The following is a 19,447-nucleotide window of genomic DNA, read 5'->3' on the forward strand; positions in this document are numbered from 1 at the left end:
ACAAGAAAACAGAAAAAAAAATAACCTTCCCGTCTTGTCAGCAGCTATAACCCTGGTTACACCAGAATTCCAATCAACATGGACATTCTAACAGTGTTTGAAGCCTACCCAATCACACATAGTTCAGGTATAAGGAAAGGTAATCTGTAATGGGGGATGTGCCTTGTTTCAGGGCAGCTACATTTCATAGGTTTTAAAGACAGCTGGGAAAATAAATGAAAAGTTATGTATCTAAAAATAAAAAATTTTAAAAACCCTCTTTCAATATCAGTAGTATCTCCTGTTATTTGGCCAATTGCTTATGCTTGTTGGATGTTTTTGTTTTGGCTAGAAGCTTATGTGTCCCAGCACTCAGAAAAAGCCTCTCCCCTTTTAATAGTCCAGAAATTGAAGTTTAATGGGAAAGAATATTCTGTTGTCACCTCTCGGATTAGAATGCCAATCCACATTCTCGAGTTTCCATATAATAGACTTTTATTTATATAAAAGCAATAAGATGCAGAACAACTTTACAACTCCTACAAAAGTGAAGTATAAGCAAAAAACATCAATTATGACTTGTACTCATAACTTTACAAAAGCATTTATCAGTCCCACTGACTGCATAACTGCAGTTACAACAATCTCTTGCAAATACATGAAGCTACTACATATTGCAATATTTTACTTTGCCATCAGCATAAATCCATGTGACTCATTACCTGTTCCTAAAGGTATCTTCTAAACACTAGACTACAGATACCAACAGAAAAGACAGACACGTTAAAATATTATCAACAATTTAAAAATTATTAGAAAGATATATCATTTACTGTGTTATTCCATGGCTCCTACTGCTGCAACTATATTGGTGTTTAAAAATGGAAAAGTTTTTAAACCTTAATTCAAACAGTTGATTTATTTTATTGGATTGAGCTGTGCTGGCTGCATTTGTAGAATCCAAACTACTGAGCCATCTGCACCACAACTGCTTTCCAAGCTTTATCTTTGTCAAAATCCTTTAAGGTATTATTGGAAACCTAAAAGTAAACAAATTTCAGACAAATGCAAACATGAAAAAAAAGGTTTGATTAAAAACTGAAGTTGAAACAAAAAAAAACATCTGAGAGAGGCCAGGAGAATGCAAATATGAATAGTTACAGCTAGAACTATTAAAATATTCTATACATTTGTAAATTGTATAGTTTTTTATATTATAGAGTTTATATTTAGGATAAAAAATATAACAGTGCAAATTGTATAATCCTTGAAACATTTGGGCCTAAGAAACTTTGGCCAAATTCCTATTTTAAACCTGTTACTTGAGATATATTTTCAAGATTTTCTTCTAAACTATGACTGAAAGCCTTTGCACCTAAACCTTTAATCCCAAAGCCAGAAGCAGCTCCCTGTGGTGCAACTGAAGCAAGATTTACCTATATACAAGCAGGCAAAGTAAGGCCTTGCCTAAGAACGCAGACTTCTGAGAAGCCAAAGGGACTTGCAACTTCACCTATAACGTCATTTATGTGTTTAAATACTAAAAGGTAAGCAAAAAAAGTGTTGCTTTTGAGGAGAAAGTGCTCCTTTTTTAGCATTTAACTCATGCCTAATTTCTCAGTGACTCACAAACCAGGGATACTGCTGTAAATATTCCCCAGCAGTGATCTGTTAACCCATGCCATGACCCATGCTCTAAAATGTGACTTGCAGCAGTGGAAGTGCTGCTGTGCTTCATCTTTTGTACAGAATCTAAGCCTCAGGACACAGAGCTAGAAAATAAGCAGCCTACATCAAATACCCTCAGCAGTCTGAGGGGACATAATTCCAAGGCTTCCACTTTGCATTAACAACTGTTTACTGACTTGACTGATTTCAGTCTCTGCTCCTACCGCTTTCTATCCAGTGCTGGACTGAATCCAGCTCTCTCTTTCAAGTGCAGTAAGCATGAGTTACTCTGTCAGAATCTTTAAGGATACAGGCTCAAGCTCAGTAGAGCAGAGGAAAGCCTAAGCGGTACAGTTCTGTGCCCTATGTCATGCTCAGTTATCATCTAACCAGGAAACTATCATCTCCTGATTACAAAATTAAGTTTCATAGAACAGCTTTTAATTGTGGTCTGATTTAAGATCAGTACTTAAGACCATAAAATATTACCAAAAAAGAGTATTTTAAAATAGATATTTTCAAATTTTCTAGTGGATATAAATACAAACCTCTGTTGTTCTGTATTCCTGTTTTTTAACCTGTGATGGTGTCCATGCTGAATCTTGTAGTTTCATTTTTGTCTTGTAATTCACACACTGTATTACAGTTCCAATAGTAAGGCATGCCTGAATTAGCAGCATCAACATCAGAAGCAACAGGAGTACATCATAAGATTGCTGAAAATGGACATATGTTGTTAACTACTCGAATAAAATATTTTATAACGTTCCCATCTCTATACTTTTAAGATTCCTATCTAGATTTTTAAAAACAAATTATAATTTACAGTTTATTTCAGCATAAAGTTTCAACTAAAATTTTAGTGCCTGAGTTTGCTGAAAGTAGAAGAGATCTGTAACTTTTAAGAAAATGGTAATTTGTCAAATTATCTTTTCCTCTGGAAACAAAACTGAATTGAGAAAACTATCCTCTAAAATAGTATCTTACTGCTAGTTCTGACCTAAGCAACGTCACAGCTATGCTTGGGCCTGGCCCTGTGCCTTGCTGGCTCTGACCTTGCCCTGCTGATGTGAGCTGCTGGATGACCTTGGATCTGCCTCAGTACTGTGAACTTACCTGGCAAACACTGAAAAATTGATTGAACCTGGTTATGGCTGGCCCTGCCTTCCTTTACTATTTTTTGGGGTGCTGTAAGACTGCCCTGCTTGCCAAAAAAGTTACCATTCTTTTTCTGCCTTGCTGTTACCTCCTGCTCCATGGTTCATCGCCCTGTGCAGAGCAGCCCACTCTTGCTGTAACCAGACACAAAGCAAAGAATGTAAGAAATGCTCTGCAGGGTCACAGCATGTAACTGTCACAGACTAGGCAGTGTAGTCATCAGTCTCCAACATGTGTGACAGGAGAAGCTACTGAAAAGAGAGTATGTAAGCTGTGGCCATTCCTGAGGTTCAACAACACGGTATACCCCTCCAGCATAAGAACAGGATCACATACTCGGAAGTTAATTTTCCAGTCCCTGAGATATCAATTTAATAAACATTTTCCCTCTTTTCTTCTAAAGTTACAAGACTACTTAATGACTAGTGGATACTAAGAGTAAAGACTCTTAATGACATTGGTCTAATGCCTCTAAGTGGTTCTTTGAACAATGTGAGGGATCAGCAAACACTTTGCCAGCAGAACCCTAGAAAGCTCTTCAGCAATGCACGGGTAACCCTTCATACTGAAATGCTTTAAATTTCACAAACTTCTTCTTCTCTGCCCCAGTCCAGACTTTGAATAAATCCAGGTGTAAGCTTACAATCCCAATGATTGGTAAACATCCTAAGAGACAGAAAAATGTATTCTCCAAGGAAACCCAGAATCTTTAATTTAAATACTACAAATTGTAAAAGCCTCAAGATGTCTAGCATAGTGTATATTATTTTTACTGTGTCTCTAGAATAAAATCCTATCTTTTTAAAACTACAATTCCAGGGTGCTACTAGATGTAACATACTTTCAATTATATCACAAGTTAAACAAGAGTTTTTAAATATTTTCTATAACATTTCATTCAATCCTTTTAATGCAATACCTTGTCTTCATATATTCCTAATTTACTACTGCCTTGCTACTGTAACATATAAAGGTTCATTTTTCAATTGCATAAAAACACATACTTTAACAGCAGGTGGATAACTTTTAAAGATGTCAACAACTTGCATGATACTGAAGGATAAGTATGCAGAAGCAGTGAACAACAGAGGAGAGGTAACACTGCTAATGGCAATCAGGACCTCAACCTAAAAAATAAGATAAGAATAATTACTATGTTAAATAATAATCTAAAAAAATAAACTCTGGTTTGTGAGCTATGTCTCTTTGAAGCAAGCATAACAGAAGCATGTAAAACTCTGTAGGATTATACATAAAAGACAAATACTGAGAGTCATCCACATTTTATGAAGATACAGAAGTAAGCTTTGAATAACCTAAGTTTCTTAGCCAAAACACTGTTGGCTTGTAATTCATATTTCATTCAACACAGATGATGACAATTTTGTTTTCTTTTACAAGTGCCTTCCATATGCACACAGAGTAAGCAATACCCAATCAGAAGAGCCAGTGTAAAAGCCACCATTTCTTCTTCAATTTATATGACGTAATGAGAATCAACCACAGATATTGTGGACTTGCAACCTAAAAAAATCTTATGCAAATTAATTTGAATGCCCTGAGGAAAATTTATTGCCATACAACAGCAGCCAAGTTTCATTCCAAGATCACCCCTACAGGATTATATTCTGACTTCAACTGTGATTATGCTTCATTACTCACCTAAATATGGTCACATGACTATTACTTGGAACAGATATTTTAAGGCGCCTTAATTACACATCTAGGACATTCAAGGAATAAATGCACTCTACTGAATATTATTAGTTCTTGTTGCTAATCACAAAGATGAAGAATTTGTTTGAAATAGGCTCAAGATCCAACACAGCCTCCACACCTAATTTTTTTCTTTCAGAAACCAGAACTGATAACGAAAGAAAAAGGGAACCTCATCTCAGGAGCTTGAGAGCAGTTCTTGGCATACCATATGAGGCACATCATTTTTCTATAGTGATATCTTTTCCCAAGGATTCGCTACAAAAAATGCAAAAAACAAAACAACAAAAAAAATAAACAAAAAAAAACCCAACCACCCAACCAACCTCTTCAAATTCTTTTCTAGAACTGATGAAATTAAGCCTCCAAAGGACCTACCAGAGTTCTTTTAAGGGATACCAGTTAACACTCCTGCTACATATTTCTGTCACATTTTGCAGAAGTAGCTAAAAACAAGTGAGCAAACTTGATTAGTGCCCACTATCAGGCAGACTTTCTTAGCATTATTCCATCCTACTGACAAAATTAAAGATTTTTAGACACTTACCAGACATTTACTTGGATATTCAGCAGCTACATGACTTGCAATAGCACTTGGAAAGCACTAAACAAAAGAGTGCAACAACGTAAGTATTTATTGACTTGAAAATTACAAAAAAATACAACTGAGTTACAGTAATCCCCACTATTCACAGCTTTTTTCTTTTGTGATTTCTGAATGCAGAAAAGCTTGTTTATGAACATTTTCCACTTCATGCAAAGGGATTTTACAGACACATATATAAACCTAATGGTCATTGTCTTCTTTCTCAATCAGTTCCTTTGTGGCAAGCAGGGTGGCACAACATCCTTGATGAATCCAGTACTCCCAGGTACAGGCTGTTACTAGGTTTACCAAGCGCAGTCTCAGACTTTTAAAATAGTTAAAACTGAGAGGTTAAATAAGATGTTCTAAGGATTCTACCATGCTAAAGCTAAACTCATCTTTTTCTTTTGCAGCCTGAAATAAAACCTATGACTTTTTTGACAAAACACCTCACTTCTAATACCCTTGTTCTAATACTCATTTCCATTTTACTGAATTGAGGACTGAGAATGTGTCAGAACACTTTACTGAAGTACTGCATACCAGAACAGATCAAAAATACTGCATAAATATATTAAGTATATTGAAGTGCTAATTCATTTGCTAAGCAGCAATTCCCTAGCAGTACTAAAGTCAAATAAATACTTCAATAGGGAGGAGAAAAGTGGAAAAAAAAAATTTGAATAAAAGCCATTGTTTTAAAAGAATAGCTTCCATTTGCACTACTTACAGCAACTAAGATCCAAAAGAATGTTACTGAGAGGTATGGACCTGAGACTAGAACATCCATATTCAAAGCAATTATTCCACCAAATACTGATGAAATTCCAATAATCACCTCAATTACCTAAAACAAATAAAAGCACACAAATTATTAACAATGTATTTGAAGGCAAAATTTCCTACTTGCATATAGAAAGGACCTCACTGGAAAGAATAAAATGCATTTATGCTACTAGCTAGGCATAAAGTCTATGTTTTCCGTACCTAAAATATGGCAAAATGCTAGCTAGCTTAAGTGAAAACAAGATCAGCTTCATTATACATATTTATGCTTTCATATATTAGGTCCCCTGAACAATAGTTCAGTTTACAGCATTTATCATCCACTTAAGTCATTAAGTAGTCTCCTTCCCATAATAAAGAGCAGTTATGATTTATCTTGCAATCTTCTAAAAGGAAATATTTTACTATACATCTCTCATTTTTGTCTTTATTCTTTCAGTTCTTAACTACACTGATCTCTTCCTGGCTTTAAAGAACCTTAGCACTTAAAAAGATGAAGTAGGAAATTGATTCAATGAAACAATGCTTTTCTTACTGAGTATGACTTCAGAATTCGAGCAGGAAAGCTGACATTGCTCAAAACAATGGCACTGTCATATGCAGTATTCTAGAGGGGAATAAAAAAAAATCATGATAAAAAATATACAAAGCAAAGCATTTCCTTCATATATCTTGAACAACCTGTTACAGATCCTAAAGGAGGTGTGCAACATCTGGTTGGCTCAGAAGAGGTGACAGTGACACATCACGGTGTTTTCCAGTGTCAGACCATATCAATTACATTAAAACCAAATTAATTAGTCCCAGATTAGCTGTTCCACAGCCACCATTCAGTAATGAAATACTGTCATCTTGCCACTCTTTTCCATCTTCAAAGAATATACTTTCTTCCTGAGCCTTCAGATTTTACAGATGTGGATCAGCAGGAGCCGAATTAGGACAGGGAACTACACAATTTATCAATCAGTATTTTGAATGGCATAGCATGTTTGCTTCATTCTTACCTAAAAGTACTGTTGCAGAAAAATGAGGGTGGGGTTTGGGAAAGCACTTGTGAATAAAGAAAATGTTATCAATAGCCCCAAATCCTGAAGCCAAGATTCACTGTCCAGACACCACCAAGCTGGCATACAAGACAAATATTTTCTCTGCATCAGGCTTCAAAAAGGTATTGCTTGCATACATACAAGTTACAGTACTCTAATGTTTCACACATCATCAAGTTTCATTTACAAAACAGAAATCAAACATTTGCCATGACCATTCATAAGATATTCAAAGAACTCTGTGCTGTGTAATTTTCAACAAGTAATTTTGCAGAGGGGTCACTGCACTCTTAAAAGATAAAAGAAGCAATAACTGTTTACTATGGTACTTTTATTTATAGTTCAAATATAGTTTTAGCATGCAAAGTTATATACTGGTGTTGCCAATAAATTTTCAGTGTTTGCAATACAGGAAAATGGAATATTTTTTAACATGCATAACACTTAAGGGTACCTACTTTCTTTCTTGTACAGCAGTCCTCAGTAGACCTAGCTGAAATGATCACAGTAGTTGCCATGAAGATTTCCAGAAGAATAAGTAGAATCAAGTTGAAATTTATCTGTCAGTTAAATCCCAGACATAAATTAGTTATTTCTTCTATATTAAAAATAAAGGAAGGGGCTGAGCCTAGCATGATTAAGCAGGTTGTCTGGTTTCTGTCAGATTTAGACACATCTACTGATTATGTAATTTGTTAAATATTTTCTTGGCTCTTGACAAACTTCAAGAACAACACAATACTCAGGATGCCTAACCTAAGAAAGAAACATTTACTTCATTAATGGATATATTCCGCCTGAAGATTTTATCACTATCTTCCAGAAGAGAAGCTTATGATAAGGGAGTGTTTGCTGGGTACATTTGCTTTTTGCAGGCCCTTCCATGTGAAACCAGAACACTATAGCAATTAATGGAAGATTCTCAAGGGAAGCAGGGCCCACAGGCTGCAACTCCTAGGTTGCAATCCCAAATGGTGTGTTACCATATTGGATGCTGAATGAAAACACAAACCAAAGAACTGCACCAAGGATCCCAGTTCTGTGCCCTGCTTAGTGCTGGTAAAGCACTCCCAGACACTTTTCATGGGTTCATGACTCTCACAGACTACACTGCTGTGCAAAAGCATGGATGCTGCCATTGCTCATACTCAAGAGACAAGTAAGTGAATGCAATACTTAACATTGCTCTTTTGTTCCTTATTATTCCCATGAAATGTAGGTAGATCCCTACACTACATGGACTGAGTCATTTCTTAGAGGCACACAAGTTAGGCAAAGAGGATCTCCCTTTCTTGTCTTCAAAAGCACCACGTTTTTTCCATTGGCAACCCAAGAAAACATCTGGTAGTCAGTCAGGCCATTGGGGCAAAGTACCAAAAGTCTAGGAAGAACTGACACCATTCCAAACCTACACCATTACAGCAAGCCATCACTCAACAACTTAGAACAGAATTGTATTGTTTCCTCATGTCCGACCTGCTTTGTTGATGATGAAAGCTGGGTCTTTTTCTGACATGTATCTTGCAGCACATGTTTCTTGAAAAAAGTAGTAAGTGGCAGATTAAGGAGGTTTTTTTGGACACTGAAATTCACTTTTGCTTAGGAAAGGATAACTGGAACTATGTGCTTTGCTGTACCTAACAGACCGTACAATTGTACTAACTCCACAAACAGCAATAAATGTCATTGTGGTAAACTTCCAGAAAACATGCTACACTGAAGATACAGGAATTATTAGGCAAAAGAAGAGGTTTCAAATGTGTGGCCTGCAGAACAATTTAATTTAACCCAGATTATAAATTCTCATAATTTTGAAATGCTTTGACACAGTGCTAACACTGATGTGAGCTGGCAAGGTCATATGTCACACTTCACAGTGCAGTGCCAAGTAGATGCACAAGTTTGAGTCCAGAAATACTGTAACTAAACTGATGGACTATCTCACTTAGTCCTAGGTACAAGAAGTAAACAACAAAAATGAAAAGGTAATAGTAAATAAATTGGATTCTTGTGAATATTATTGCAAGTAACTAACATTGGGGAAAGAGAAATGTAAAGTTACTGAGGTATGATCTCTCCCCACAGACCAAGCAGGAACACTGGGATATTGGCAGCAAAGTAATGACATGTGATCTCCAGCCACCTAATGTCCTCCCCACCTTGTTTTTAACAAAGATAAATGTATCACAATTAGTAATTGTTTAAGTAACTTACATTTATAGCTGATGGATTGAGGACAAGTTTGCATCCAAACCAAACTAAACAGGTTGTTGTAACAGCAAATGTAGAGACAAACAGAATCTGAAAATTTGGTATCTGAAAAACAGGTTCAGAATGAGTTTCTCTCTCATTTAAACATGGGGAGAATATAAATACACATACATACAGATAAATATATATATAAAAAAATAAGAGAGAGAAAGAGAGGGAGAAATAAAATTGAGAATAAAGCTTCATACTTACCACATTAATTTTATTCCTTGCTATAGCAAAGCTCACAACTGCTGAAGGAATACACTGGGAAAATTAAAAGAGAAGACTAGTGGGATCTTCTGCACAATGCATTTTATATATACTTATATAGATGTATTTTATGTGTCTGAATTCATATTTCAGTACACTTAGACAAACAGAAGATCAGAAACTCTAAAGCAAATGTGCCATTTGACTGAGCTCATTAATCACAATCAGTGTCTGAGGATTACAAGAAGTTTAGCTATACCTTCCATACCCCTCAGTTTTGACTAACTACCCAGCATAATGTCATAAGAAAGAAAGTCTTTTATAACGTGTTTCATGCCTTTGTTAGTTTAAATTAACTCTAGAATTAACGGAGATCCTTAAGCAGGAGAAAACAATGCTACTCCCAAACTGGGCCTGAGCATTCTTTAAACAGACATCATCCTGGTTGAGTAAGCTAAAATTCGCCCAATCTCAGAACAGTTCTGAAGAACCTTGTGGAAATCTGCTGAGTCAAGACACACTTGGAGAATGGTGCCTGGGATGCCCACTCTGTTCACTGGGAGCTATGTTTTCATACTTGAGGGCAAGAATAAATGAAAAAGTCATGCATAAATGAAAAGTCCCACAAAGTAATTTCCCTATCCCTCAGTTGCACCATACCATAACAGACATGGCTCCATTACAGATCCAACTCTATTTTACACAAATGCCTACAAAAATTATAATAAAAACATTCTTATGTTAAATAATGAATCATGCAATAAATGCCACATTTTTAATTCTCTTCCCACACATCTGAACACTGATGGCTTAACAATGGAACACTATTGAGAGATTAATACCGATATGTAAAATTCTTGGCAGCACTTCCTTAACACCTAAATGACCTTTACTGAACATAATTAAAACATCCTTTTATGTCCTGAATATATAGGAGTCTCTAGAACACTACAGGACTATGTTTAGGCAACTAAATCCTACCGCTAGTCCAGATGGTCAAAGTCTAGAGAGCAATTCAGCTTCAGGCTGAATGAGACACTTGGTGGCCAGCTGGGTCCACATCTCCCCAGGCTCTTTGGACTGCACCAATGCCATCATCTGCAGTAGGAACTCCAACACTTTCCTCACACACAGACACCAAACATACACACCTTCCATGTGATAACCATCTGCCAGGATAACCTACCAGGTCTCTGCAAATTTTCAAACATGAAGTTCAAAGAGTCAAGATGAGGGGCAGAGAAAGAGACATCTCAGCAACTAACACTAATGTTGAAGAGAATAAGGTGTCTGTGAGGATACTGACTTCAGAAACTCCTCCAACTTTAACACCTTTAGTGGAACCCAAGTGATAACTCATTCACAGAGCAGTCCCTGGGACTTGTTTGTTTCAAGTAAAGCATTAGTCTTGGACCTAACTTAAAAACAAAGATATAAGTCAAGTTGAGAAAGTAACAATGACAGAACAGGACACTGCCATAAACAAAGCAAGTACATGAGACTTATGAATATCTAAAGCACAAATTAAGTGTATGTAATACAGTAAACATATATATGCACCCCTAGAAATACAATAAAAAACTACTGGGCTCTAGAAAATGTCAGCCATCTTTCATGCATACTTTACTAGTAAAGAGAACTTCAGTCTGCTTCAGTACTTGGAGTACTGGGATATTACAGCAAAATCAACTGAAAAATTAATACTTTGGGATACAATCTGAAATACATTTTGATAGCATATAGCCAGAAAACTTCCCAAATACATAGCAATGAAAATTTTCTTAAAATTAAGCAGAGAAAAACTGCTCATGAGATTAATCGTGCATGCCAGTGGTGAGCTGATTAACAAAAATGGTAACACAAACCCAGTTGTCTTTATGACTAATGAACTGTTAAACAGAATTAAATCTTCCAGGAACAAAATTAGCAGTAGAAAAGCACAGACGGAATAAAAGACATAAACCCACAAAAATTATTTACTATTGCATTTGCTGTCAAACAGCCACAGCAAATAATTAAGAATGCTTACTGAACCTGCTGCACAACGTAAATAATCCATTTCAGATGGAAAAATATTTCCCAGATATAGTGAAAATCCAGAAGTAATAAGGAGGCAAGTCTGCAAAGCAACAAATAAAATAAATTTATATTAATAAAACCGTTTTTTAAAAAACAACTAGTCAGACATAAATCAGTAATCAATCCCTTTCCAACTAAGCTACTTTTAAGAATGCATGTTTTGTGTGAATAAATTTGAAGAAGAGTACCAAAATATGCTGACTTCTGAAGATGTTTTGCTAGTTACCAAGACTGAATAATGAACAATGTACATGTTTAAATCAAGCATTTTGTCCTGACCTGGCAAATACCTCAGTAAAATACTCAAAAGGTAACTGCAGTGTTTAGTGGTAAAAATGTCCCAGAAACCTCAGCTATGTCTCTACTTTGCATTCTCTGCTTGACTCCACCAACATTCATTATTCATATGGGCAGCAGGGCAATTGCCAACTAGAACACAGCAGCAAAAATATTATTGGGATACATTAGTGAAGTTTCTTCCACTACATTCCTGAATCTCTCAAAATTCTCTTCCTGCTTTCATTCAGCAGCACATCCAACAATGTTCAACTTCCCTTAATAAGTCTTCAGTTTATTTCATAACTATCACAGTTACACACTCTGCAATAAGATAAGTCTTCTAGTAACATTTTGTTTTTCCTTGTTACTCCTCTGAGTAGGCATTTCTTTGAAGGGGCTGGGGAAGGCAAGAGACAGAATGAAGGTTTTTTTTTGGGGGGGGGGCTTTTTTTTTCATGTTAGAAAATTACCGAGGGTCTTAAAAAAGTCCTTGTCAAAAAAAGACAGAAAATAAGGATAGCATATGTGCATGTATAAACACACACAGAGAGAATTTTGGCAGGCTGGAAGAACAGTCTATGGGACCACAAGTTCAAACTGTGCTTGAAGCTCAACAAATTGTTTCTGCACAAAACCAGCCCATCAGCCACTTTGATGTCACTCTACAGTTCGCAACTGCCCCCTGAAGGAGACTGTTCTGGTCACTATGACTTACATTGTTTAGCATACAGACTTTCTTTTCTGGACACTGTCTTTCAGAAGGGTTGGGAGAAAAATCTAATTAGAATTTAACCTAAGAGTTTATTAATAAAACTGCATTTTAATTTTTCCATTAAATCCATTCTTCTTGATAATATGACTTCAGTAAATGATCATTAAAGACATTAAAGACTCCAAAAATTTACAACTCAGTAAATTACAGACAGTTGTCCCCTTGGACAATTAAGTTTGAGAAAAATTTAATGCAAAGAAAGCCAGCACTTCTTATGCTCTCTTTTCATGTGACAGTACTTCTAAAAGGAAATCCAAGCCTTGCAGTTTGTCAGAAATGAAAAAATGCTCAGCTGTTTCCCCAAAAATAAGGCAATACTTTTATTCATTGTGCAAAAACAAGCAATTACCATATTAACAATGAGACAATCTTAGTTCTTAATAAAAGTTACGCTTCAAAACACATGAGATGACAGAAAAAGAAAACATCAAATTCTAATTGCCACAATGAAGTTTAATTAACTTGGCTCAGAACACGGAGAAGCATATGATGTACATGAGTATCCTGTGATTCCAGCAGTGACACAAAAATTCAAATCAGTGTTGTTCAAGTAAGAAACACAAGTATATACCTCACTACATAATGACTATACCAAATAATTATGTGGTTATTGAACCTTGACAGATGAATGTGGCAATCAAGTTTCACATTTATTTTTAATGCCAAAGTGCTATCACGGCAGCCACAGCACATTTAATAGTGAGAAATATTTTTAAAAGAATGCATATGGTCTGCATACTTTATATAACCTATCAAAAGGCACTGCTTATACATACATATAGGCTGATATTTATCACTACTTTACTTTACCACACATATTCTCTGCTTATATGATTAATATCAGTGATAAAAATAAGCCTTCATATACCATCTCTGATTAGTAAAAAAACAGTCAAAGAATACCAGTAGTCAGGGAATTGCAACATTCCAAATTTGCTAAACATGTTTCTATTTTTACAGATTTGTTTTCAATACTATCAGTGATTAAATTCTTAGTCTTCAAATGATGTCAAACAGAACAGACTGTTGGGCATTAAGGCCTCACCTGTATTTTTAAATTTGCTATCATTTAAAGTACTTACTCCCATCAGCAAAGAAAATATCCATGTTTTGTAACTAAAGCAAGGATGCAGCCTCTTTGACAGCTGAAGGTCACTGGATTTGATATCTGGTATATAATTTCCATTCTCTTGCTTTCCCCGCTCCAAAGTTGGCATTCTGTCATAGCTAAATTCTTCTCTGTAACCTTCTTCCCTGGTCATAACACTTCACAAAGGCAATTAAATAACAATAATGCAAATTACAAAGAGAAAAAAATATAATTTAGATCCTTCACACACTCAGATCAGTGCTCAACTAGTTTTTTTGTGTATTCAAGACAAAATCAATAAAAGCAATATTTAGCTACTGGATGTATTTACATTTCAAAACATGTAAGCTTTCTAACAACTTACTCGGACACCTTAACTAAATTATATCCTACAGCCACAGTTCATAATAATACAGTACAAGTACCAACAAATTGAAAGTTTGTGTATCTATGACACCTTACTGAATTTTTATTTCAAGATCTAAGAACCAGTTTTAGAGGTGTTCAGTTAGTGCATACCTCTATAACCAAAGCTTTTTTCTTTTTCAACTCTAGGACAGTAGAGATAATCAAACAGGTTTCAATATAAATTCCACTTGATTTCAACACTCTTTATCAGGTATCTAAAATGACAGACTTCCCTATGAGTCCCATGAACAAACATACTCACAATAACTCAGCTACAGCAAACTGTTTCTAATTTACCCAGTATCAACCATTTCTCTTGTTCACTTCATCCTTTTTTGTTCACCTCACGGCTTGCCAATCTGTTAAAATACCATGAGGAGTATCTTATATTAGAATTAAGTTACTGCAGATTTTTCAATAGTTAAAAACCTTCGTGCTTACCTTCCACTGAAAAGTTAACTGTCAGTTTAAAACAGCCCTGTGAACACAGCTGCCTGTACACTTTGTGATATTCTCACCGTTCAGTGAGTCATGCTGGCTTTGAAAAGTTCTCCCTTACACTTTGGCTTTCAACAACATCTATTCAGATATGGAACAAAAGCACAGCAAGAACTTCAGCTAAGCCAGGGAACAGGAAAATGCCTCCTGAATTTTAATTAACAGAATACACTAGAAAATGACTGTACTACATCTCATAGGGCTGCTTCCAAATCAGACCAACAAACTAAAAGTTTCATGTCTCTTTTTTACCTGAGTACTACCCCTTACTTACCATCTTAAATAAAAGCTTCCTCACAGTTTACCACTTTTAGCTATCATAACAGCCAGTGATCGCAATATTTAACAAACGAGTTCTTGTCCCAAAAGAGCAAAATGTACTTTCTCCTAGAAAAAAAACAGATAAAAGCTCAAGCATTACAGTATCTCAACAAGATGGGAAGCTCAAAAGTTAGAGGTTAGAAATCTATCAAGATAATTACTGCCACTATAGAACACTTCTTTGCCTTTTTTCCCAGTCTTCTGGAGTGTTCAGACAACCCTGCACATTTCCACCATGCCGTCATTTGTACTTACAGAACACCCAGATGACTAAACAACATATTTTAAATCAAGCAGGCAGCAGTGACATGCAATGGCCAGCGTACATTGGATCCAGTCCTCCTGCTTATTAAGCAATGAAAAGGGGGAAAAAAAGGACGTTTTTATCTTGAAGATGTTGGCACCTTGACAGCTACAGCAATGACAGGGTCTTTTGTCTAAACTTTAAACACTCTTCTAACCAAGACACAATTAAATCTTCAGTATTCTGAAGGGCATCACCTTCAAAGTATGCTAGAAAAACTTTTGAACAGCACAACTTCTCAGTTTGTACAGACTGTAGATTTTCCTTTTTTCATAATATCAGCCAATACTGAAAGAATATTAAAATGTTAGTTGTTTTAATAGATTTAAACAGGGGAATTAATAGACCATACACAGCAAGACACATCTGTAAACTGTGCTAGAAAAGAGGGGAAAAAAGGATTGCATAGTCAAGCAGAACTGTCTGAAGTAATTAAGCCCTACTGTTCCTCTGCTCGTGGAAGAAACACTGCACAACCATTTCCATTATTTGTAGCTTTCCAAAGACCATGGTTTAATGGAAAATGGGTATTGCTTACCTGACAGCTTTTTTCAGTGAATATTAGGTACTGATTGACACAAATTACCATAGACAAAAACACAATCATATTTTAACCCTTTCAATCACTTTAGGGAGAAGGTTTGTGGGGGTTTTTTTGGTTGGTTGGTTTGGGGGTTTTTTACACAAAATTGGTGGTTTTTTTACACAAAATTGAGATATTCAGGTATTTACTTGATGTAATCTCTTTGAATAAAAAAAAATATAAAATCCTGCACCACTGACCAGAGCAGGGTTCAAACCCTAGAACAATTTGTTCACAATTCCAAGTGCTTCAGCCAGTATTGTACCTGAAAGTTCCCTCTCTCAAGCATGGCATTACAGTGTTTTCTCAGATTATAGTGAAATTCCTCCCTACCCCCTTTCCTGTGCACTTCTCAGTATTTCCCATTTCCCTTTTGCACACAGGTTCATTGCATAATCACTTTATCCTCTGCACTTGGCATCAGTGTCAACAAAAAACACTTAAACTTCAAAGTTCAGTTGCTACTCTAAAAATTTCCTGGGGCCCTTATTTTAGGTTCCCTTCATCTCAAGTTCCTAATTCCAGAAAAAGCCTCTTTTTTTGTGCAAGACCTGGTAACCACAACCGAAATTGATGACTAAGACCTTCTAATGTTAGATAAGGTACAAATGAGCTGTACAAAGAGATTCCTCCTAATTCTAAAGAATGCATAGGAATTTTACACAAAGACTGCCGCAAGTATAACAATTCCAGCACATGAGAAGCTTCTGAAGTGAAGTTTACATTTAGCAACCTGACCAACTCTTCCATTTTCTGATGACTTAATAGCTGCACTACACTTGTGTTTTTTCACACAATATTTAATTACACTACTTTAGCTCATTACCTGTATTCCTTGTTAAATATTTTCACCTCTTTGATGTATTTTGTTTCTCTGAAGCTGATTCCTCAGTCCATGTTTCCTAGCTCATGTCTTGGGGCATCTACTGAATCAAGATCCAAATGCAGATCAAATAGCTTCAAATTGATGTTTCGCTCCCCTAGAGTAACATTTGCTCCCCCCCAGTATAATACAAACTCCTTTGGATTCATGTAAACTGTCATCTTCTCTAGAAACACAATCTCTTCACCCACCACATTTCTGCCAACTAATACTCCCCTGCCGGGCACTCCCACTGGAAACTCAGTGAAAGAAAACAGTACATAAAATTCTTTAAATCAATGTATTCGAAAGCGGCTAACACTCTCTCAGCACTTGTCTAAAAACAGCACTGACTACAGACAATCATGTGTTTCTCCTTCCAATGGCATCATCTGTTACTTCAGAATGAGACACTGGAATCTGCACACAGTTACTGGCAACCAGAATTTATTCTGCTCTAGGAACTCTATTAAAGCCAGAACTTGGTTAAACCAACTGAAATGCATTCCTAGCCCTTCTTTGCCTAAATAATGCTGACTGAACCATACACCTAGAAACTAAAAAGCTGCCAAAGACAACTGCTGCTTTAGTCACACAACCTAGGTAGTGTATTTTGTGATTTCTACAAAAAAGTACACACTGCTCTCTGCAACCTCCTGAAAGCACCTCCTTTAACAGCTTTATATGGCAGTTCCTATTGAAACTACTGGGATGCTGAGCTCATCAGCTCAAAACACTTTGCTTTGTGAAACAGTATTTGTTAAACAAAATGCAGAGAGGCCTTATACAAGATACCCGAACTGCACTGTGTGCAGGAAAAATATGAACTACAGAGATAGTAAGCAAGTCAGTAAAATTGTATTTCCTCAGGCACTACAGCAGCTCCTTCATTAATGATATTAAGTCAAAACCACATTTCTTCCCCTTAGGCAAGTTCATCATGTTCTAGAGTTTACCCTATCACTTTGAAACTGGCTGCTACTGAGAGCATCGTACTCCATCAATATGCCATTTGCACGTGCATCTTCTTCCAGCCCACTCCGTTACACCACACTGGAGCGACTCCGCGCCTGGTTCATTCCCAGGGCACAGAGAGCGCTCTGCCCAGGGGAGGTGACAGCCTCTCCCTGGTCCGGGTGTCTTATCACAGAAACGCTGTCATACACTACGACCACGACTTCGGACAGCACCATCAGCAAGCAACAGGCTGCACGCACCCATTTCCTTTAAGCGTTTCCGCAGCAGCCTCGTGCAACACCACCTTTACCGCGCCCTCAAGCCCCTGCAGAGGAAGGCCCCTCGCCGAGGGCTGCGCTGGGGGCCGGGGGCTGCACCGAGGGCTGGGGACCGAGGGCTGCGCTGGGGGCTGCACCAGGGACCGGGGCCTGCACCGAGGGCTCGGGGCCACGACGAGGGCTCCCCCCGGGGCCGGCACCGAGGGCTCGGGGCCGCGACGAGGGCTCCTCCCGGGGCCGGCACCGAGGGCTCGGGGCCGCGACGAGGGCTCCCCCCGGGGCCGGCACCGAGGGCTCGGGGCCGCGACGAGGGCTCCTCCCGGGGCCGGCACCGAGGGCTCGGGGCCGCGACGAGGGCTCCTCCCGGGGCCGCCCCTGCGCGGGCCGGCGGGCGCCCCCGAGGCGCGCGGCGCTGCCCCGTGACCCGCGGCGAGCGGCGCCATTGGCCGCGGCCGCGCGGGCTCGAGGCGCGCCGGGGGAGGCTTTGGCGCCTCGGCGTCGCGCGCTGTGCCGGGTGTGCCGCGTGTCCAGGGCCGTGCTCGGGGCTCTGAGTCTTCTCCGAGGCGCTCCGGGATGCTCTCTCTCCTTTCTAAGGCGCTCTCCTACTTCTGGAGGCGTGCAGACGACGAAGATGAGAGATGGGCGACCTCTGGTAGGAATTCCGGGCCGGTTGTGGGTTTGTGGTGCAGATTCCGAGCCGTGAGGCCTGCTCGTCCCCCATGTGACTGGAGCTGAGTGCAGACCTGTTCCTTCAGAAGGGATGCAAGGAGAAGATTGAGATTACAAAGCATCATTTTGATTACAGAGCGTGTGGAAGTTTTCCCAGAAGTATTTTTTTGTTGTTTTCTGGGTAGGACAGGTTATTTTTGCTGCTGAGAGTGTAGAGTGAGGTGTAGAAGCGGTGCTCTGGCAGCCAGGAGGGCCAGCGGCGTCCTGGGGTGCATCAGGCACAGTCCTTGGCCGGGTGAGGCAGGGGATTGTCCTGCTGTGCGCTGCACTGGGGCAGCCTCATCACAAGTCCTGTGTGCAGTTTCAAATGCCTCAAGAACAACATCAAACCATTATAGTGAGGGAAGGGGAGGCAGAGAAAGACGGTGAAAATTCTCGAGGGTGTGAATTGGGAGGAGCTGCTGAGGTCACTCGGCTTGTTCAGCTAGGAGAAAAGAAAGCTGAGCTGTGACATGTGAGGTGCTTGTCTCCTGTCCCTGAGAACCAGTGACAGGACACGAGGGGGAAGTTCAAACTGGCCAGTGGGAAAAGGCTCCTCACTGGGAGGGTGGTCAGTCACTGGAACAGGCTTCCCAGGGAAGGCACCAAGTCTCTCAGAGTTCAAGGGGTATTTGGATGTCGTGTTGAGTCATATTGTTTAGTTTTAGGTCATCCTGTGGGGGGAGAGAGTTAGACCCTGTGGTCCTTATGGGTCTATTTCGGTGGGAGATATTCTGTGAATTGGGTTTTTTCAAACAGACCCTAAAGCGCGTTGGTTTTAAAATGTAGTTTGTATTTAACTGGCTTTATTAATTGGTTGAAACCATAAATTGCCATAAGACTTCAAGGCTTAATTTTGAAAATAATTAGTTGGCAGCTGTTGCCATTTCCAGTTGGCCTTTTGAT

General features: G+C 38.4%; 2 protein-coding genes across 7 annotated transcripts in view; one reads left to right on the top strand and one right to left on the bottom strand.

The window, feature by feature from the left end:
* Positions 1–319: 319 nt before the first annotated feature.
* MLC1 (modulator of VRAC current 1) lies at positions 320–17,903 on the bottom strand. Of its 4 annotated transcripts, none has more exons than XM_066184547.1 (13): positions 17,816–17,903; positions 14,803–14,915; positions 13,615–13,798; positions 11,432–11,521; positions 9,403–9,456; positions 9,154–9,255; positions 7,398–7,499; positions 6,429–6,500; positions 5,838–5,954; positions 5,069–5,125; positions 3,810–3,932; positions 2,196–2,363; positions 320–1,019 (listed from the first exon to the last, which is right to left on the bottom strand). In XM_066184547.1, the coding sequence occupies exons 3-13, from the start codon at positions 13,792–13,794 to the stop codon at positions 945–947; spliced, it is 1,140 nt and encodes a 379-aa protein (XP_066040644.1). In that variant the 5' UTR covers positions 13,795–13,798; positions 14,803–14,915; positions 17,816–17,903; the 3' UTR covers positions 320–944. The 4 variants fall into 4 exon arrangements, with proteins under 4 accessions (XP_066040644.1, XP_066040642.1, XP_066040645.1 ...); XM_066184545.1 differs by lacking the exons at positions 14,803–14,915; positions 17,816–17,903 and adding exons at positions 14,328–14,389; positions 14,472–14,532; XM_066184548.1 differs by lacking the exons at positions 14,803–14,915; positions 17,816–17,903 and adding an exon at positions 14,293–14,385.
* Positions 17,904–18,321: 418 nt separating this feature from the next.
* MOV10L1 (Mov10 like RNA helicase 1) overlaps positions 18,322–19,447 on the top strand; it is a 31,634-nt gene continuing 30,508 nt past the window's right edge. For 2 of the 3 annotated variants that reach the window (XM_066184550.1, XM_066184549.1), the window contains exon 1: positions 18,322–18,485. In XM_066184550.1, coding sequence (XP_066040647.1) covers positions 18,407–18,485 — 79 coding nt within the window. In that variant the 5' untranslated portion in view covers positions 18,322–18,406. Of the gene's footprint in view, positions 18,486–19,150; positions 19,170–19,447 lie in introns of those variants that run through there. The other variant, XM_066184551.1, reaches the window with a different exon arrangement.

This window comes from Chamaea fasciata, unplaced genomic scaffold (genome assembly GCF_029207755.1).
Source record: "Chamaea fasciata isolate MVZ Bird 193981 ecotype frontalis unplaced genomic scaffold, bChaFas1.0.hap1 SCAF_5, whole genome shotgun sequence".
NCBI classification, from domain to species: domain Eukaryota; kingdom Metazoa; phylum Chordata; class Aves; order Passeriformes; family Sylviidae; genus Chamaea; species Chamaea fasciata.